We start from the raw sequence: 22,223 nt of genomic DNA on the forward strand, positions 1-22,223 counted from the left end.
TTCACACACACACACACACACACACACACAGAGAGAGAGAGAGAGAGAGAGAGAGAGAGAGAGAGAGAGAGAGAAATATATTCATTCTATATGTTCTGTTACTCTAAAGAATCCTGATTAATATAGCAGGGGTAGAATGCTCTCCTGGTATGCATGAAGCCCTAGGTTTTCTTCTACATAAAGCAACAACAAAACCAAAAAAAAAAAAAGTATATGGGTATTTTTGCCTGCATGTATATCTGTGTACTGCATGCATGCCTGGGGCCATAGAGTCCAAAAGAGGATGTCGTATCCTTTGAAACTGGAGTTACCAATGGTTGTTAGCCTGCATTTGAATGCTGGGAATCAGACCTAGGTCCCCTGGAAGAGCAGCCAGTATTCTTAACTGCTGAGCCATCTCTCAACCTCTCAATCACTATGTTCTCCTCTTCCTCCTCCTCCGTCTTTTAGATTTACTTATTTTATGTACGTAAGTACACCGTTACTCTTCAGACACACCAGAAGAGGGAATCAAATCTCATTATAAGTGGTTGTGAGCCACCCTGTGGTTGCTGGGAATTGAACTCAAGACCTCTGGAAGAGCAGTCAGTGCTTAACTGATGAGCCATCTCTCCAGTCTTCCCAATCACTAGGTTCTAAAAAAAAAAAAAAAAAAGAATTCTTTTGCCAGGTGTGGTGGCTCTCACCTTTAATCCCAGCCTAGAGGCAGACAGATCTCTGTGAGTTCAAGGCCAGCCTGGTCTGCACATAGCAAATGCCAGAACAGCCAAGGCTGTTTTGGAGACTAATGATTCTCTGGTCTCCCAAGTGCTGGGATCACAGGTATCCACCATCACGCATGGCTTGGATAAATAATCTTAATATTCACACTCACTTTCTCAGTTTTCTGCCTCCATAACAGCCCGCCCTACACACAATAGGCAAAGAAAGAAACAAAGCACACTTGACTAGGATTGCCAGGGGCGTGAGTCTACCGGCAGCACAGAGGAGCCGCACCTGGCCCCGCCCACTCACGCCCCGGGCCCGCCTAAGCTCTCGGAGGCTCCGCCCCCTGCATGCCGAATGCCATATAGGCGACTGACGTCAGGCCGTTTGTTGTCATTGGCGGCTCCCAAGATGGCGTCCATCGTGGAAGGGCCGCTGAGCAAATGGACTAACGTGATGAAGGGATGGCAGTATCGATGGTTCGTGCTGGACTACAATGCAGGGCTACTCTCCTACTACACGGTGAGTGGCTGAGGCCGCGCTGCCCGGACGGCGAGCTACGGGGAGCCGGGGCGGGGGTGCTCAGCTGTGGGGACCGCCGTACGCGAGGTTCCCTTGTGGAGGAGGGCTTTGCGTGCGGGTAGCCAATGACCAGGAAGGAGATGCGGACTCAGCCAGTGAGCAGCGCCGGCTGGCTGATTTATGGGCCGGGGGGCGAGCCGGGTGCCTCAGGGAGTGGTTCTGGGACTAGGTAGGGTCCGCTCCTGGGCGGGTGGGCGTAGTCCCGGTATGGCCGGTCAGCCGAGCGGTTCACACTGTGGTCCCCAGCCCGGGCACTGGCCGCACCCCTTAGCACTCCAGGGCTCGAAGAGCTCTGCCTTCTCGGAGCAGTGGTCAGAGGAGCCTGGCCAGGTCCAAAGGTGACCCTCGTCAACACCGTGGGCTCTGAAATCCCGCCCGTCTGTCCAGCTAGGCTGTCCCACTCTGGGGATGTACCCCTCTTTCCAGCGGGGCTCGAGTGTAACGGACTTCGTAACTTTTGAGAGCAGAGGATTCCCTCTGCGCGAGTCTTCTGGTTGCGGAGATGTAGAAAGAAAAAGATGGTGCGGTTGCCCTAAAAGTTGTGTTCTAGAGAGGGCCGATTGTTCGACTTCACTGTTGTTGATGCGAGTTAGTGGCCCAGGGTAGCTAGATGAAGTGCTGTGGAGCCTATGTTCTGACTGCCTCTTCCACCCCCTTCGCATTAGAGATGAAACGTGGGCAGTGGTAGAGAAATTACTAACGGGGCTACTTTCTTTGAGCTGTATCGTTAATAATAGCCCGTGAGAAGAAGAAAAGCACTCAGAAGGACAAATATAGATTGTCTTTAGGAAATAATAGAAGAAAAAGGAAGAAATACGGTTATGGAATGAAGAGTTAGTGTTGATGAGAGAAGTAGGGATACATAGTTATTCATTCATTTAAAAAATAATCATTGAGTTCCTGTTCTGCGGGTCTCCATTTCAGCAAGAATCGACAGCGGTGTAGACGCTGCCTCTCTTCTCGAGAGCTCTTAGTGTAGTCTAGTGGTCACCTTAATTCATTTACTTTTAATAAATTCGCAAGGTAGGTATTTATTATCCCCATTTAATGTTCCCATTTTACAGTTTTGGAATCTGAGGCTCCAGGCTTTTAAATAATTAGCTCAAGATCGCTTAGGCAGCTGTAAGTGGTCGAGTCAGGATTCCCATTAAATTTCTCTTGCTACGAGGAGAAAAGTACATGCTGTTAGGCGGGTCTGCAAGAATAAAGAGTTGATCACCTTTATTACTCTTTGGATATGAACTTCTGTTCTCTGCGTCTTTATTATTTTTATTTTTTGATGGAGCCCAGAGCCTCACATATGATAGGTCAACACTTTACCACCGACCCACATTCCTAGCCTCTCTTCTACATAATTTTTAAAAGATAAAATTTGAATGAGACACAAACATATTATTCAAAGCTAAATACAGTGGCCCGTTTAAGGTCAAGCCAGGTTAGGGTACCTAATGAGACCTTGTCTCAAAAATAAAAACAAAAAACCCCCCCACCCCACCCCCCAAACCAAAAATACTCAAAAACAAAACACTACACACACACACACCATATTAAGATTATGTCGGATGGAAAAGGAATAAGTACACATTTTATCCTGAAAAACTGAAGAATTATGAAATCCTATAACTAAGATAAAGAATAATATCAAGTTTCACTGCATGTAAATGTGATAACCAGCAAATCCCATGGACCCTGGCCCGAATATTCATGGTGCAGTAGTTTCAATTAGCAGCACTATAGAATTAAGTTACTCTTCAAATCCCAAATGTGTGTGGTCTGAATCTAGGGCCATCCTAGAGAGGTCTCAAGTTAAGATTCTAGGGAGCTCTTAGCCCAGATAAAATGGCCCTTTTCCTTGTTTTCTTTCTTTCCTGCTTTTTTTTTTTTTTTTTTTTTTAATTGTTTCTGTCTGTCTTCTTGTAGCCTTAGAGTGTTTGGACTCCTTGTCCTTCTGACGAAATAGAAGTTTTTCATAGACTTTTTTCCTTCTGTAATACCTGCCTTCCACGATTAGATTCTATAAAACATCCTTGTTAGAGGAAAAGGGGGATCGTATTTCTTGATGATGGCTGTTTTAAAACATTTCTCCTGTTGTTTACTTACAGGGAATTGTACTATCTTGTGAAGCTAGAATGATAATCACAAGAAGAGAGTAGGAGTCAGATCGAATGTAGGCAGTGAGTTCTGTCACAGTTTGAGCGCATTAGTGATCTGATGGGTCTGTCTATATTAATGACTTGCATGTGGCTAATTCTTATAGCCACACCTTCTAGTAAGAATATCTGAACTGGTTGTGCCAATTTTTTTTCTAACGCATTTAATTTTCAAAGGATAAAACACTCAGACAATTTACAAACCCAGCAGAGCGGCTGTCAGTCAGTGATGTTGACACTGAGTGTTCCCAGTTTCTCTGCCTCTTCTCCATGAGGAACAAGGCTCTGACACTTTATCCATATTTATTTTCCTTATCTGCAATGTAATCTGCATTTTCTTGTGGACATCTGTGTCAGGGATTTCAAATCCCAGTTCGTCTTCCATGACATCGCCACTAGGTTCTTCATAAAATGTAAATTTACCAAGAGCTTTTCTGGGTCAGTCTCAATATAGAGTTTCAAGACAACACAGCCCTTGATTCTTGATTCCCTCTAAGTCAAAGTGGGGTGTGTACTGGTGGTACTAGTGTGTGAACCTTCCAGGCACCTACGCTTGCAAGCACTGAGCTGGCTGCAGAGCCTTGAGCTTGGTTTAGTTTCCCACAGGGAACAGAGTTGTGCCAAGTGGCTATTTCAAGGCTAGTGTTGGAAGCTGGGGTAGTGTGCAAAGGCAGCAGACAGGCAAAAAGGACATGAGCTGATATGGTCACACCAACCCAGAACATTCTTGCTAGTTGTATCACATTTAATAAGGGTAGCAAATAGTCAATTTGTTCCTTGTTTCCAAAATTACTTAGATCTAGTGTGGCTCTGCGGTTGTTGATACCTTCCAGGTTGTTCCAGAAAATTCTAAATTAAACGAGATTGCCCTTGCTTTAGAGTCAGGCTCTACTGAAAATCAGTATTAAATCTCAGGACTGAGCTAGAGTCACCAGGGTTGAACTAAAATAGATTCAGCTAAGCCTTTTTTTTTTTCAGCCTAGAGCTTCACGAAAATTTACCAAACTCTGGGTGTACAATGATTTTTTTTTTTAATGAACAATTACACTTTTTATTTGTGCATGTGTTTATGTTTCTCTGCAGGCCGAATTTATGCCCCAGCACCTGTGTGGAAGTCAGGATAACTTGAGGCAGCCAGCCCTCTCCTTCCACCATGTGGGTCCCAGGGATAGAACTTAGGCTGTCAGCCTTGGTGGCAGTGCCTTTACCAGCTGAGCTATCCCTCCAGCCTGGAATGATCTTTTTACTTTATTCTTTTCATTTGTTTCATAATCTCTATGCCAGGCTGGTGGTTGAACCCACAGCCTTGTTAGGCAAACATGCTCCCCAGCCTAGTGTTTTGCTTTTGAAGGAATGCTTACTGTATTGTTACAGGGACTCCTTTTCAGGTCTAATTAACCATTCGTGTGTGTGTGTGTGTGTGTGTGTGTGTGTGTGTGTGTGTGTGTGTGAGAGAGAGAGAGAGAGAGAGAGAGAGAGAGAGAGAGAGAGAGAGAGAGAGACAGAGAGAGAGACAGACAGACAGATAGATTTGTGAGCCTTGGCTGACATAGAACTCACAGAGAACCACCTGCCTCTGCCTCCAGAGTGCTAGGATTAAAGGTGTATACTAGCACCTCATGGCCTTAAATCAGCCTCTTAATCATAACCATTAGTTATAATGTATTCTAGTGCTGGTTCACTCAGCAGATACTTTTGTAGGGCTGACTTTGTAATAGTGTAGTTAGTGTATATGCTTGGAGTGCAAGTGTTGGTTCCTTCATGTAAGAACTTCTGATCTATATAGTTTTAAAGCACTATGACAAGTGGCTGATGACATGGCTTAGAGAAGAAAGTGCTTGCTGAACAATCACAACTAGAATTCAGATCCCCACATCTTATGTAAAAGCTGATCGAGCATGATGGCTGCTTTGATTCTGGCACCCTGGAAGCAGAGATGGGGAATCTATTGGGAAAGCTAGCTAGCTAGAGTGGGCAGAATTAGTGAGCTCTGGGTTCAGCAAGAGAATAATCAAGGAATACACCCAGTGTTAACTTTGGGCCTCCACACACATGCACACACACATGTGCCCCCAAACATGTGAACATGTACACATAGTGTACACACAGTACACACATGTGCACACATATACATCAAATCATTGTGACAAGGTTAACAATAGAACTAGAAATCTGCAGAAGTGTTGCCCAGAAAAGATCAGAAGGACATATGAACCAAGGCTTAAGAGATGAAGGTTGAGAAAAGAAAAAAGGCTATTTTAGGCAATAGGAAAACAAGAATAGACTGGAAAGCTTCAGAGCATAAGATGTATTAGGAAGGTTTTACAAATTTCTAAGCAGTACTAATGTAAAGATGTATTTGAGAGATGGTAGGAGACTGAATTCTCACAGGTATTTGGAGTCATAGGTCAGGCCAGGAGATAGATAAGGATTTACTGGGCGATAACACAAAATTATTATTATTTTTTATTGTATTTGTATGGTACATGTGTGTGCATGTGGAGGCCAGGGGGCTGACAGTATCTTCCTTGTCGAGTTCCTCCTTGTTTATTTATTTAATTTAAAAAAATTATGTGCATAGGTGTTTTGACTGCATGTATGTCTGTGCACCATGTGTGTGTCTGGTGCCTTGGAGGGCAGAAGAGGGAGTCAGATTCCCTGGGACTGAAGTTTGAACCTCCATTTGGGTGCTGGGAGTTAAATTCAGGTTCTTTGGAAGAGCAGCCAACACGCTTAACTGCTGAGCCATCTCCCCAGATCCTTCTGCCTTATTTTTTGAGACAAAATTGAACCTGGAGCTCATCCATTTGGCTGAGCTGGCTGCAGGTCGATGAGCTCCAGGGGTCCACCTGTTCCTGCCCCTGCCCCTTCCCCCAGCTGGTGTTGTGGATGTATGGTTGGTATGCCTGGCTTTGATGGCAGTCCCAGCGACCCAAACATAGGTCAGCAAACTTGTGTGGCAGGCACTCTACTGACTGAGCCCTGCCTTCAGCATCCCCCCACACCTTCCTTCTTAAGAATAGAGTTTTGTGTCCAGGCTGGCCTCAAACTGGGGTCCTCCTGCCTCTACCTCTTGTGTGAGTTCTATTTTTATTATTAGATGAGATGACCAGGGAGAGCTAAGGTTATAATTTTGAGAATTCTGTGTGAACTATCAATTTCTAATGTGAATCATGGTCATAAAAGAGATGAGAAAGGAGGGAGGATTAGAGGAGATACAGTTTTGTGAGGAGTTGGAGGATGAGAAAGTTGGTAGATTTGTATAATTTGCTGATTTGGCAAATATTGTGTATTTACTGTGCCAGGCTTTTTTACTAAAAAGTAGAGTTAACAAATGAGGTGAAAGCCACCCATATTATTGTAACACTTGGAGTGTGCTGGAGGACACAGCAGGTAAAAGCTGTGGGGACACACATGATGTTTGGAGTATGGGCCCTGAAGGTGTACACCTAACAGTCTTAGCAGGTTTAGACAGGTTTTCTAAAGGAAACAAGATTATTGTGACCTGAGTAAAGAGGGTAGGCCCATGAGCAGAGAGGGAGAAGTACTGGAGACATGGAATGGATGCTTCTGGAAGAGACAGCTAAGGAGTTTGTCAGGGGTGCATCTTGGGTTGGAAGCCAGCTCTAAAGAGGTGACCTTGAGTGCTAAGTGAGCAAAAGTGAGGTGTGTGTGGTGGATCATGAAAGGCTTTCTTGGCATTTCATCTTGAAATACTAAGCAATTTGAACTTCATCCCCAGGGCTCTGAAGAGTCATATTCTAAGTACTTTTATTATTGAGAAGACTTTTATTGTAGAAAAAACTTCTATAAAAGAGGATAGAACAATGAATTATTGACATTCAGCTATACAGTTCTCAGCATATTGTTGAAGTTATGCCTGGTTCTGCCTTCTAGCACCATGCTTCCAGGAATAAGACTCAGACTCAAAATATATTTACAAATACCTTGGCTATATAGCTAGACTCTTTTCTGACTAGATATAATTTAAAATATCCCATTTATTCTAACCTACATTCTGCCGTGGCTGGTTACCTGTGCTCAGGTACCATGCATTTGTCTTGTCACATCTTTGGCAAATCTCCCGCCTCTCTCTATCCCAGAATCTTTTCATCCTCTCAGATATCCCACCTCTATTTCCTGCCTAAGCCATAGGCATTGGCTTTTTGATTGGCAGATGGTGCATCCTTACAGTCATAAGATATTCTTTCTATACATAAGATATTCTTTCTATAACATAGAGATAATCTTGTTCATTAATGCTCCCACCAGCTCCTTTTCTCTGTTCATTCATCCTTCCTTCCTTCCTTCCTTCCTTCCTTCCTTCCTTCCTTTCTTCCCTCTCTCTTCCTTTCCCTTCCTTCCTTCCTTCCTTCCTTCCTTCCTTCCTTCCCTCCCTCCTTCCTTCCTTTCTTCCCTCCCTCCCTCCCTCCCTCCTTCCCTCCTTCCTTCCTTCCTTCCTTCCTTCCTTCCTTCCTTCCTTCCTTCCTTCCTTTTAAAGACAGGGTCTTGTGTAGCCTCACTGTTCTTAAACTCTTATAGCTAAAGATGATCTTGAGCTTCTCATCCTCCTGCCTCTACCTCCCAGAGGGACCACAGATGTATGGCACCACATCCAGAATATGTGTGTACGTGAATACACACATACACATACACACATATACATTTATATACACACACACACACACACACACACATACATATATTTGTATGAGTGTATATTTAAAGACAGGATCTCACTGTGAAGCCAGAGCCATTCTTAAACTCAGGATTATGGGTGAGTGGTGTTGTGCCCAGCTCAACTGGATTATTTTAAAACATAATCCAAATACTGTGTTAAGGGTTATTTGTGAATATTTCAGTGTATATTACTAAACATTAAGAGTTCTTAAACAGTTTTTAAAAATTAAAATTGTATTGTGTATGTCTATTTGTGCTTGTGTATGTGCGTGCTCAGAGGATAGTTCACTTGTGCATGTCTTCACAGTCAGAGGACAACTTGCCAGAGGTAGTTCTCTCTGTCCAGCATGTGGCTTCTGGCTCAATGGCCTAAAGGTTTCTTGTTTTAAAAAGTGTTACTAAAATACCTTTATTATTGTTGAGTTGTAATAATTTAGTAATGTCAAGTATGAAGTCTGTTGATTTCCTGAGTCTTAACCGTTACTCTTTCAGCAGTTGCTTTGAGTCAGGGTTCCAAACAAGATCCACACATAAACCTTTTGAGTATCTGGGGCTGGAAAATGGCTGATTCTGTAAATAGCTATGTGAATATGAGGACCTGAGTTTGGATCCCCAGCACACATTTAAAAAGCTGAGCCGTGGCATTCCTGTCTCCCAGAGCTGGCGATGGATAAACAGATCCCTGGAGTTTATTGGCCTGCCAGCCAAGATGAATGGGGGAGGGATAATAGTTTGGGGGCCCGATGGGTTGAAGTGATGTGTTAAGGGTCTGGAGTTTGGAATAGAAATCTGGGCTGAAGATATTAAGTTTTCACATATGAAGAATTGAGTGACTGAAAACTGGTATCTTTGGAAACAGTTCTTGTTGCTTTTTAACCAGTCACTCTAAAGCATAGCAACACGAAACATCATTTCATAGTTTCCGTGGGACAGAACTTTTTGTGTTTCAAGCTCAGGGTCTCAGGACATTGCAGTCAGGGTTGCTTTGTCTGAAGCTCCTGGCTGGGCTTGCTTCTAAATCACCATTGGCAGAAAGCCCTGGCTCCCTGCTGGCTGTTGGAAGGTGGCCCCAGTTTCTCATCAGGTAGCGTCTCCCTTAGGATACTTGAGTGCTAACATGACAGGGGAGCTAGCTTCACTGGCAGAGATTGATTCAAGTGAGATCAGGTAGGAAGCCATCATTCTTTGGGACTCCTCTCTTGTCACTTCTGCATTCTCTTCATTAGTTCACCTCACACTCCTGTAGATGGACATTTGACACATGGGGAGGAAAGTTAGGCTTTGGCTTTTCAAAGAACTTGTGCTGAGACTGTAATCTATGACAGCCATATTTAAGTGAGTGATTGGATGGGGGGTCGGGAGAGCACCTCTACAAGAGAGTGAAAAGCAACAGCCAGAGGTAGAAGAGGAAACCAAGCAGAATGTGGTAGTCATAGAAGTCAAAGTGGGAAGCATAAAGTGGTTTGAATACTGCTGAGAGGTTTGCATAGATGGGATCCAGTACACACCCCACTGGATTAATGAACTTGGAGATCACTGATGTCCGTGGTGAGGGCAGCTTCTGTGGAGTGGTGGATATAGAGGGCAGGTAGGTTATTCAAGATAGTTCCCTGCAGAAACTGGTGCAGAAGTAGGTGATTGACGGATGGTTCTCAAGTTAGCTGTGTTGAGGTAGCAAGGTCCAAGGTAACAAGGAGACAAAGTGAACTTGAGGAGTAAAGGCTGAGGATAATGGCCTTGGGAAGTAGGAAAAGGAGAAAGTGGTGTGTTAAGGTTGTAGTGCGAGTTGCTACGGTCAGAACCAGAGATGAAGCAAGTTACTTTTGCTGCTCAGTATTCTTTGTAGTAGTCATTAGGAAAATTGCGTCCTTGCTATTGCACAGTGACTAGAATGGATTTCTGATGACTTTGCATTAAACCCCTGCTAGTCAGAGCAGCTCACTGTTATTTGACAATTGATAGCCATCTGTAGATGATGATTTTTTTTAAAGTCTGTGTGATTTATATGGATGTTTAGGTTTCTTCTTTTTTAAGAATGTATTTTATTATTTTTATATCTATGCATGTTTGCCTGCATGTATATCTGTGTACTGTGTGCATGCCTGAAGTCCACAGAGGCCAGGAAAGGGCATCAGATCCCCTAGAATTGGAGTTACAGACAGCTGTAAGCTGCTGTTTGGACACTGGGAACAGAATGTAGGTCTCCCACAAGAGCAGCCAGTGTTCTTTACTGCCTAGCCATCTCTCTAGCTGCTGCATTTTAGGTTTTTGAAGCACTAAAATGTATCTGTTTTTCTAGAATGATATAAGCATTAATGTCATCACATATTCAAAAGTAAATTTATACCCTCCTAAGTAAACTTTTTTTTTTTTTTTTTTTAAATGAAGGGTCTTGTTGTTATGCAGATTATGCTGCCTTGGAACTCCTGATCCTCCAGCCTTGGCTTCCTGCTTTCTGGGATTACAGGCACCCAGCAACCAGCACACACGCAATAGTAAACTGTTGCTACAAATATCAAATGAACTTTTCATTATGTTTATATGGCTTGCTTCAGTGTAGGCTGAGTATCTCTTATCCAATATGCTCGAGACTAGAAGTAGTTTGCATTTTAGAATTCTAAAAATTATTTTGGAATTTGTACCTATCATGAAATATTTTAGGGTTAGGGGCCAAGTCCAGTTTTAGTGAGAAGATTTTGTCTTAAAAAATAAGGATAGTGATTGTGGAAGACAGAGTGGACTTCTGGCCTCTACAGACAAGTGTGCACATACATACATATGCATATGTGAACATGTACACACACACAAATGTCAGATTCTGGAACATTTTAAATTTCAGGTTAGGAATGTGTAACCTATATGTAAAATAGCTTTAGATTTGTAAAAGGAATGAAAGCAAAGGTGTGTCTGAATTTAAGTGCCCCAGGGAAAGCAAAGAAAACCCCTAAGGTAAACATGGTGTCAGTGGGAAGCAGTGGTGTAAATGCTGCATTGTCCTCTGTCCAGTTCTGACACTGTAAATCTGTGTTGTCATCTACAAAGTTCAGCCCTGAGACCCGAGTCATCGGCTGCACCACCTTCCAACTCAATGAAATCTCATATTGTGAGCAAGTTAGAATTACGCTAACAGCTATTCCAAGGGTCGTGCCCCACATGGGCCAAATGCTGGGCATGGCTATACCAGCCTTGTTTCTTCTCTATCCTGGGCCTCTCAATCTAATTCTTTGAGATATTTAATCATTTATATCTGGTGTAGTCAACTAGCCACATTCCTAGTACATTCTTTATCTCTACAGCAAGCTTGTAACCTCTTAGATAGCAGTTTGTACTGAACGTTATAATCTTCAGGACCCACGGTGTAGCACATTCCATGGAATGGAATGTCTGTATTCTTCAAACTAGGCTTAGAGGTGAGATACAGGAGACAATTAGGGATTCTAGTGTACAGAGCCTTGTAAGTATTGCAGAATACATTAATAGCAAATATGCCCATGTCTATGGTTTATGTAAAACTCACTTGCATTTATAGTAACAACAGTGGCTTTTAATTAATCCTCTGGAGGCTGAAGAATCGAGTGATTTGCTTCTTGTGTTAATTCAAACAGGCTTTCAGTTCTTGCTGCTGTTGTAGGTAGGTGTTTTGTTTATTTGCGTTTGCTTTAGTTTGTGGAGACTGGGTCTTGCCTGCAGCCCAGGCTGGCCTGGAATTCATGGTGCAAACATACTTGCAGGCAAAACATCTGTACATATTCCAAAGAAAAAAGAAAACCAAAAGATAGTAGAATTGTTCATCTTAAATATGCTGTGTCTATATGTGGCAGTTACCTCACATTACATTCTCAGATACGTAATAGACAATTGCAACTGAAACTAGAACAACACAGAAGTGATTTAGATTAAGAATTACATTATTTTAATACATAAAGAGAGAAACAAACAAATGGCCAGCTGAATAACTTATTTTTGTTTCTTAATGACTTTATTGTAAAGGACTATCTCCTCAGACTAGGACCAGCCTCCCTTCCTCCCTCTTTCCCTTTATCTTGAGACAGTCTTGCTAGATAACACAGTGTAACTTAGGGTTCCTAAGGTACTGCTTTGGCTTCCTGAGTGCATGGATTTCTTTTTTTTAAAAAAAAAATTAAATTGTTGTTTTTAGAAATTAAGTGTATAACATACATGAATTCATATAAATGGAATCATGTTCTAAGAAAGTATTTTGAGTTATTCCTAATTAATCTTCTTTTACTCACCCAGCAAGGTTAAGTTCATTGGAAGCTGTGGGGTGTGGTGCCCTCTTTGGTTCCAGTACTCAGAATGTGGAGGTGGGAGCATCTGGATTTCAAGTCTATCCAAGGCTGCACAGTGAGCTTGAGGTCAGCCTGGGCTGGAAGAGGTCCGGCCCCAAAACATTTTTTAAAAGTATGGGCAGATTTTCTATTTCTTGGATTTTGTTCACATAAAGCCTCTGTGTTCCTTGTTTTTTTGTATTTTATTTTAGTAATGCTTTGTTTGAGTCTTACTGTCTAGCTGATTTCAAACTTTACCATCCTCCTGCCTTCACCTCCTGCTAAGACATGGCTGACTGGACAGTAATTATAGCACAACTAGGTATATAAACATCTGCGTGGAAATGTGCTCTGTCCTTCTAAGGCTCTGTAGGATTTTACAAACCTCCTCCTCCTCCTAGACCCCCTCACAGGAGGGCCTCACAGTCCAAGGACAGTAAGCCAGTCTGGCTGGCTGTGCTCAGCACTCTTAACACTTTCTCCACTGTTTTAGATACATACCTTCTTTCCCCTCCCTGGTATGGAGAGGGTGTCCTCTGCTCGGGGTTTCATTGGCTCTGAGTTTTCAAGGCCTTCATTCTGTGGGTTTTATTCTCTGCTTTATTTCCTCTTTCTCATTATCTTTATGTCCTAGCTCTCTGAGCTTCCATTGTCTGTTAAAGAGCTTACTAAGTAGTATAACAAACATCTTAGTTGTAACAGCTTTTTTAAAAAAAAAACCTTATTTTTTTAAAGATTCATTTTGTTGTTATTTTTAGCTCTATACAGTTGCAAATATGTCTGCTCATGAGTGTGGACCCAAGAATGCAGGTGCCGGTAGGACAGAGGTATCAGCTTTCTAGAGCTGGCCTTACAGAGGTTGTGAGCCTTCATGTGGGTGCTGGGAATTGAACCTGGGTCCTCTGGAGGAGCAGCCAGTGTTCTTTACTACTGAGCCACCTCTCTAGCTTTTAACAGTTTTATGTAGATTTTATGTTACCTGTTTTTGTTTTTTGTTTTTTGTTTTTTTTTTTTGGTTTTTTTTTTTTTTGTTTTTGTTTTTTTTGGTGTCTCCCCACAGATTGTTTTCCTCCATTCCACAGGCTTTCTGCTCCCAATACTTCAATAGTTTTATATGATTTAGGTGCAGCCATGGACAGACTTGAAATTGCATTTTTTTGTTTGTTTGTTTTTGTTTTTTCGAGACAGGGTTTCTCTGTGTAGTCCTGGCTGTCCTGGAACTCACTTTGTAGACCAGGCTGGCCTTGAACTCAGAAATCCACCTGCCTCTGCCTCCCAAGTGCTGGGGTAATTGCATTTAAATTAATGCAATACACTGGTTTTTAGTAACATCAGCAAACTGTATGACCATCACCACAGTTTAGAAACTGTTCTTCACTCTTTAAACTGTTTCTTTTAACAGTCATTTGGTTCTTGCCAGCATTCCTCTGCAAGCACCTTTACTGTTTTCAAGATCCATTGGATTTAGTATTTATCGATACTTTGTATCACTGAGTGCTTACTATTTACTGGAAGGTGTTAGAGCTTGGGTTTTGTTCCCTCTTTTTTTCTTATTATTTAAAAGCTTTTTCACACAATGGATTTTTTGATCATATTCTTTTTCCTCCTTCAAATCCTTCCACATCCTCCTTACCCACCCAACTCTCTCTCTCTCTCTCTCTCTCTCTCTCTCTCACACACACACACACACACACACGCACACACGCACGCACCCACGCACATACACATACACAAAACATGAACATCAAAGCCAACCAATCAACAAACAATTGAAACTAATGTGACAAAACAAAAACAAACACAAAACAAAGTCCACCCCCACCCCCAAAAGCACATAAAAGAACATGACGTAAGCCTGCGTATGGAGTCTGACCTGGAGTGTGGTTGATAGACCAGTGTCCCCCAGTGGAGAAAACCCTTTCCCCAATTGCAGATAGCTTCTCCATTAGGGGTGGGACTTGATGTTCAAGTCACCTTCTCCATGCTGGGATTTTGTCTGGTTTGAACTTGTGCAAGTCTTATGCATGCTGTCATAGTGTCTGTGATTTCATGTGTTCACACCCTGTTGTATCTGGAAGATATTCCTGCGTACTTAATTGTGTACATATTCTACATTTTATTTTATTCATCAGAGGTAGTTGATAGAGATGGAGTTGTTTCTACTTTTTGACTATTATGACTATATTTTGACTATAGTGCCACTATGAGCTTTGCAAGTTTTACTGTAAGTATCCATTTTCATTTCTTGGGTGTAGATGATGTAGGATTGGAATTGCCTGGTCATGTGATTATTCTTTGTTTAACCTTTTGAGACTGTTTTTTTAAATGGCTCCCACTAGCTGTATAAGGGATCCAATTTCAAGAACATTTGTTACCTACATTTTGATCATAGCTATCCCAATGGATATGAAATACTATCTTTTCTGCTTGTATTTTCTTTATGGCTGTTCACTCTTTCATGTGTTATTGACCAGTTGACTATCTTTGGGAAAGTGTTGATTCATAGCCATGCCAATTTTAAAGTTGGGGCTTCTTTTTTCTTCTTTTCTTTTTTTTTGTTAAGCTATAAGAGTTTGGGGCCAGGGAGATGGCTCAGTGAGTGAAGGTGCTTATTGCCAAGACTGATGGCCTGAATCTGGTTTCCTGGGACTCACATGATGGAAGGAGAAGCGAGAATGACTCCTGCATGGCCCTGGACTCTCAGCTACTCCCTTACTCTCCTGTGCCCACATTTCCCTTAAGCACTAACATTTGTGATAGGGATTCTTTAAGGAAACCTTTTCTGAGGAAGTGTTTGAGGTTTTAAGATTTACTCCATTTTCATACTTACATACTAGATTTCAAATGCTTTCCCTACCTAACTTGGGAATCAAATTTAACAGTTTATTCACATACACCCGCCCCCCCCGCCCCCCCAATCCTAAACCCCAGTTTTGGAGCATGGCCCCTTTTTAAATTGGGCTCTACAGTATGAGTCCTGGGATTAGAAAAAACAATGAAGCTTCACTGGTCCAGCTGTTGTCCTTGTTAACTAGATTTGTGTATTTGTATTTGTGTATTACACATATCTTCATACATGTGTATTGTAAAGTTTTGGAGGACTGTCTTTTCATTTACAAGTGTGTGTCTATGCATGTATGTGTGTGCAATTGTTTACCACACATATATGTTGGGGGTCAGAGAACAACTTGTGATAGTCAGTTCTTAACTTCTGCCTTGTGGGCTCTGGGGATCAAACTCAGGTCACCATTTTGCAGAGTTCCTCTTCCCACCAGACCACAGCTCTTGCTTTCTCTCTCTTTCTCTCTCTCCACCAGGCCACAGCTCTCTCTGCTTCTCTCTCCCCACCAGGCCATGGCTCTCTCTATTCTCCCCACCAAGCCATGGCTGACTCCTCCCCCTGAGCCACATTCTCTCTCCCCATTGAACTACAGAGCACTCTTCCAAACTGGCCACAGCTCACTCTTTAAAATTTTAGGGGGTTTTCTTCTAGTACTCATTTTATTTTGTGCTCATAATTGGTCTTTTTCCAAGTCAGGAAAAAGTTCCTTCGGCGTTTTTTGATAAAGATATGAAATTGAATGATAAATAATAGATTATAATTTCACAGTTTAGTGGGGGAAATACTAATATTGAAGCACAAAGCACTTGGAGTTTAACACTTCCCCATTATTTTCCTCAGTCAACTCTCTTTAAAAAAACATGAATCAATATTTAGTGTTTTGGGGCGGTATTTGGGAAACAAAACAAGTCGGCACTGAGGTCTAGCGCACATTACTGATGTGCTATAAATAATTTGCGAAGTGTGTGCTCCTCTTTAGTATTTAATATTTAACTTCATAAAGAATGCAAAATCTAAGTCATCTTGGCTGTCCCTAATTGAACCTGTGGTTCTCTTCCCTGAGCTGTTAGCCTAGAATTCTCCCTTAAAGATAAGATGGTCCTTTTAAAACGAAGCACGAAAGAGCCCATTGTGGAGTCCCACATACACCCTTGTCATCCTAGCACTTTGGAGGCTGAGGCAGAGGGATGGCCCAGAGTTCAAGGATAGGACAATCATGTTTCAGAACCAGACGACAAACAGTGAAAGGCTGAGGCAGGAGCTCAGTGGTGGGGTAGTTGTCTAGGGTTGCCCTCGATTTGATTCTCAGCACTAATAACCACAACCCAAAGCAGTACAACGAGCTCTGAAACAAAAGCAGAAGAAGCCTGCCACTCGCATGCAGCACATTCCTAGATAAAATCCCCAAAGCTTTGAATTCTAAAAGCTTTTTCTCTAAATTTATGACATTTTTTGTTTGAAAGCAAAGCCTGTCTTGAATTAATGTGTAGCTATTTATAATCTTCATTACACTTATAAATATGTATATGCTGTACTGCAGAAATAGTAATGTGCTTGTGAGATTTGCATGACTGGTTACCCCAGACTGTATTGCAGGTCTGGTTTTTACTGTAATTTATATAATGTATGTATATTACCTTTGTGCATTTGTGAATTTGAAAAGATTCCCCCCCCCAAAAAAAAGTCTTGTGGTTGAGTGATCTAGGAGTTTGCATGCCAGACACCTGGGAAGGAAAGTGGGGTGCTGTCCTCTGAGTATCCACTTAGCTGAGGACAGGCTGGTCACTCATTCAGTCTCTGACATAAGGGATTTTAAGGAAGACGTAGACTAAGCAGGCTTCCTATGACTGGTGTAGATGTACCTGGGTCTTCATTCTGTTTCTCTCACTTCCTATCTGAATGTCTGGTAAAGCTCCTTAGATATTTCCCTTTGGTTTCTCAGTTATAATGGAGCTGCAGTTAGGGCTGGTGTAATGGCATAGCAGGTAAAAACTCGTGCTATGCTAGCCTGACACTCTGAATTCAATTCCCTGAACTCATGGTACAAGGAGAGAACTGACTCTTTTTTGTTGTTGTTGTTGTTTTTGGGGGGAGGGGGTGGTGGTGGTTCGAGACAGGGTTTCTCTGTGTAGTCCTGGCTGTGTGTAGTCCTGGCTGTCCTGGAACTCACTTTGTAGACCAGTCTGGCCTCGAACTCAGAAATCCGCCTGCCTCTGCCTCCCAAGTGCTGGGATTAAAGACGTGCGCCACCACCGCCCGGCTCCTTTTTACTTATTTACCTTTAGTTTTTTAGGCATAGTTTCACCCTAGTCTATAACCCAAGCTGGCCTGGAATTCACAGCAATTCTCTTGCCTTGTTCAAAAGACAATTTTTGAGTGTTTTTGTTTTGTTTTGTTTTTTTGTTTGTTTGTTTGATTGATTGACAAAAGACAACCTTTTTGGTGAAGAACTTTTTATTGAATCTTTGGAAATTTCACATCAGCCTTGTGAGTTCCAGGACAGCCAAAGGCTATACAGAGAAACCCTGTCTTGAAAAACCAAAAAAAAAAAAAAAAAAAAAAAAAAAAAAAAGTAAAAAGGAGCCTGTCTCAAGCTTATTGTGACAACTTAGATATGGCAGTGAATAAAACACTAGCACTGTGTGCCCAGCACACATGGTAATGGTGATGACGCACCAATGGCCAGCACACATGGGTAATGCTAATGAAACGGCAACATTAATGTGTGTCATTTGGTAATACCCGTGAAATGTACATTGATCCCATTATGAAGGTAGTGTGGTGAGTGGAGCTGTAATTTTGGTCATCTGAGTGCTGCACCACTGAGTTCAGTAGGAGATATGGGTTGCTTCAGGCCAAGGGGAGTTTCATGTTACAGATGTTTAATGTCATTGACTTTGACAGGAAGAGGCTGTATCTCCATATTAGAGACCCACCCATCACCAGAACCCAATTTATATAAAACTTCTGTCTTGGCTTTCTGGTTTTAGTTTTGACCTGCTTTCTATAATGCTAATTGTATCAAGTAAAAAGAAAAATATTGTAAGTCTAGTTAAATGAGTTTTCACATTTATTTATGGCCTTATTACTGTATCCTAATCAAATCATTAGAGAATTGTCATTCTGCAAAGTTCCTTCCTGTCCCCACTTTTTAAATCTATTCTACTTCCCAGAGCAAGTGTTTCTGTATTCGTAGTTTCTGTCTTCATAGTGCACTGAGACATTGCTGTCTTGCAGGAGGATTGATGGTTCAGGTTGTAATACTGGCTAGGCACACACAAGGATGGAGATGAGCCAACAGGAGTCTTGGTGCTGAAGCATTTTGACTTTTGTTCACATTCTGTTTCCATATGATACCCACTATCATTTACTAAATGTTTGTTTATTCTGTACAGAATGGATGGATGCCAGATTAGGGGGAAAGATACAAGAATAAATCAGACACCTTGACTTTTTAGAAAAAATGGACAAAGCACACATAAACATTATCAGGCAAGATAATAGAAATGCTATGTGTAGACAGAGATCGATAGACCTCAGATCTGAAGTAGTTCAGTTGTGAGAGATTTGTAGCAAGTCAGGTGAGAGTCTTGTTTAAGATAAATGTATTTTAAGCAAAGTAAAAGTTAACATTCAAATAAAAGTGTTTAAGTGTCTTTCTGTAACAGGCTTGGGAGGTAGGGTGGGAGGGTTGGTTAGATGGCAAGTTCATCTTCTCCAGGGAGCTTTAAATACGCCTGTGCAGGAGTTTTCCTACACATTCACTTTGTGAAGTGGTGTAGACCCACATTTATATATTACTTAAACAGGTTTTCATAGATACTTTGGTGTATTGGCTTCAAGCCAAAGTCTGTGAGTCAGTGATCCCTTTTTTCTTTGCAGTGTTGGATCCAGGATCTAGGACCTCATGCATGCCAAGCAGACCATCTCTCACTGAGCTGCATTACCAGCCCCTCATATTTTTGAGTATCTAATGCATGCTGTTATATACTGAAAATATATACTGAACTGATTTTCTTAAAGCTTATAAAAAAGGTTGGGGAGCTAAGTAGTTAGAGTTAACATACAAGTAAGTAGCTACTCCAGGATTGAAGAGATGGCTCAGCAATTAAGAACATTTAACTGCTTTTGAAGAGGGCCCAGCACCCACATAGTGGCTTACAACTGTGTGTAACCTCAGTTCTAGGGGTTCTGATGCCCTCTTTTGACCTCCTCAGACACTACGTACATTCTTGCAGGCAAGACACCTATATGCATAAAATAAGAAATAAATCAAAAAGTAAAAAAAAAAATTACTTTAGCACTGTTTTGATTTTGTGTTTATATAATATTACTATTAACCTGTAATTGTTTTATTGTAATATTTCAAAGTGTAATTGAAAAAATGTGGTCAAAAACCTGAAATTGGGAGCGGGAGAAATGGTTCAGCAGATAAAGGCATTTATCATCAAACTTGATGACACAATTTTAATCCCTGGGACCCATACAGTAGAAGGAGAAAATGGCCTCCTGAAAGCTGTTCTCTGACCTCCGCCTGCATGCCATGGTGCACCCGTGTCTCCTATAAGTAAATGTAATAAAAAAGAAAGGCCACCTGGAATGCATGCTTGTAATCCCAGTTCTTGGGAGGTGAAGGTAGAAGGAGGAAGAAATCAAGGTTATCCTCTGCTAAGTAGCTACTTTGAGACCAGCCTGGGCTACTTTGTCTTAACAGAACAACTCAAAAAGCTATCAGAGAAAAAAAAGTTTCTTTTGTTTTGCATAGGAGTGTTGAATAGCCTAAATTGAGACTGAATAAGCGTATTTCAAGTAAATGGTGTTTGTGGAACGAGTAGGTGTCTAAGAGGAGAGGCTGGGATGATGTACACAGTGCACTGATTCCTCCTCCATCCCAAATACTAACTAAGCTCTTGGAGATAGAGTGAACTTAATAGTAGTAAAATTGTAATTAGGCTTCCTACGTAACAAGGAAAAAAGGCACACAAACGTGTAACACAGGATAATAACAGCGTGGTAGAAACATCTGCCAGTGAGGAGGATGGGGAGAGGATCCACAGAGGAAGTGTGTGAGCAGGAAAGAGGGAAATCACAGACTTTTGGTGTTTTTTTTTTTTTTTTTTTTTTTTTTTTTTTTTTTTTTGGTTTGTTTGTTTGTTTTCCTGAAGCAGTCTGTGTTATTTAAAGCAGGTAGGGGTGTGTGTGTGTGTGTGTGTGTGTGTGTGTGTGTGTGTATACACAGGCATACATGCTTAGTGTAGATTGGGCATGTTTGTGTTTGAAAGGAAGGATATAGAACTACAGGAAAGTTTCCCTTCCTGTCATCTCTGAGTCGGAAAGTTTGATGAACCAACTCAACCACACAATAAGAAGAGAGAGTAGGTGCAAGTTTATTAGGGCACCAGGGACCCACACATAGGAGACTCCAAGATGAATGAATCAGCTGCCAGGCTTAGTGTCTTCACTGGGGAGAGTAAAGTGAGGAGCTAGTGGCACTTTTAAGGGGTTAAGTGACTTTGGGGGTGGGGAGCTCGAAGAACAGAGAGTGGCCTGAGACAAGGTTCCTTGGGCCCTAGGTGGTTTGATTTTTCAGCTTCTTCCTGTATGATACACATGATTTCTTATCACCCCGGTTCAGTGGAGCTGGTCCTAAGGAAGACAAGAAGTCTTGAGAGAGACCTTTGGGTTGCTCTTAGGTTTTAGGTGTTAAGATGTCATATTTGGGAGTGTTTGTTCTTATTACCAGAGTTATTTGGGTCAAAGACTGTGTCCTGGAGCACTGACAAGGTAGGGACTCGGCCCACCTGCCCTCAGCGGGCCAAGAAAAGTAACAAATAACAGTGAAAAGCAGAAAGGGTGTTTGTTCAGTGTGGCCACCCTGGGACAAGGGACGAATGGAAAGGTCCAGTGACCCACTGGTTCCAACCAAGTCCATCTTCAGGGTCCAGACTCCAGACTTAGATTTAAATAGAGGGCAAGACGCACACTTAACTAAGCAGCTGAGTCATGGTATAGTCCTGCCCATCACTGGCTTTTGGTTCCTGGTCTGTCTTGCAAGAAGTTAGCATTATGTGTAATCTCTCTGATAAATATATCTCTCTGCTGGCACCAGGGTTCCTGGGAAATTCCAGTTCCCTGATGTCCATTGTTTTAAAACTCAGATAACAGGGAGAAGGCACCCGTGCCTTTCTGTAGTCTTTTTGCTCAAGTCTGTTGACCTCTGATAAAATTTGTTGCTCGTGAGAATTGGGCCTGTTTAGTTTTAAAGAGCATCACTGCAGTTTGTGTTTGTTGTGTTTAAGGTAGGAGCAGGAAAGGGGCATAAACAGGGGTACTGTGTGGTTTCTGTAGTAAGTACTTGGGACCACCTCGTGAGAGTGAGTCATGTCTCCATTTTACCAACAGAGAAACTAAAGTCTGAGAACAGAAGGAATCTGGTCAAGGCTGCACTGTTGGTAAACTGGCAAAGCCAGATTTCAGCATTTTCCCATAGCCAGCCACACATCATTTTATTAGACGATGCTGTTTATAGTACCCTCTTTACTATACGGATGTGTGTGTGTGTGTGTGTGTGTGTGTGTGATATATATTCTTTATAACTAACTCTAGAAATTATAGGGGATTGACATAATTTTGTACATTTAAAAGAATGACTTTCATATAAATGGTATCTGTAGCTTTGAAGCCGAAATGGAGAGTATTTTGAATGTTTCTTAATTAACAAAATTTTTTATTTATTGTAAGTGTGGTGTGTGTGTGTGTGTGTGTGTGTGTGTGTGGTATAGCAGATGTGTCTAAGACAAGACTACTTTTGGAAGTTCGTTCTCTCCTCCCACCGAGGTTCTAGGTCAAGCTTCTGTAGCAAGTGGTTTTACCCACTGAACCATCTTGCTGGCCCTAGAAGATTAAAAAAAATACTTAAAAATGTTTATTTTATGTATGTCCTTGCATGCACATAAGTGCCTGATGTGTGTACAG

The 22,223-nt window shown here is 41.8% G+C and overlaps 1 protein-coding gene across 4 annotated transcripts in view; it reads left to right on the forward strand.

The window, feature by feature from the left end:
* Nucleotides 1-1,062: 1,062 nt before the first annotated feature.
* The window catches only part of Osbpl9 (oxysterol binding protein like 9), a 133,954-nt gene continuing 112,793 nt past the window's right edge, over nucleotides 1,063-22,223 (forward strand). For 2 of the 4 annotated variants that reach the window (XM_034502016.2, XM_034502018.2), the window contains exon 1: nucleotides 1,063-1,227. In XM_034502016.2, coding sequence (XP_034357907.1) covers nucleotides 1,063-1,227 — 165 coding nt within the window. The remainder of the gene's footprint in view (nucleotides 1,228-22,223) is intronic. The other 2 variants (XM_034502015.2, XM_034502017.2) reach the window with 1 other exon arrangement.

The sequence above is a fragment of the Arvicanthis niloticus genome, chromosome 5, assembly GCF_011762505.2.
Source record: "Arvicanthis niloticus isolate mArvNil1 chromosome 5, mArvNil1.pat.X, whole genome shotgun sequence".
Taxonomy (NCBI): domain Eukaryota; kingdom Metazoa; phylum Chordata; class Mammalia; order Rodentia; family Muridae; genus Arvicanthis; species Arvicanthis niloticus.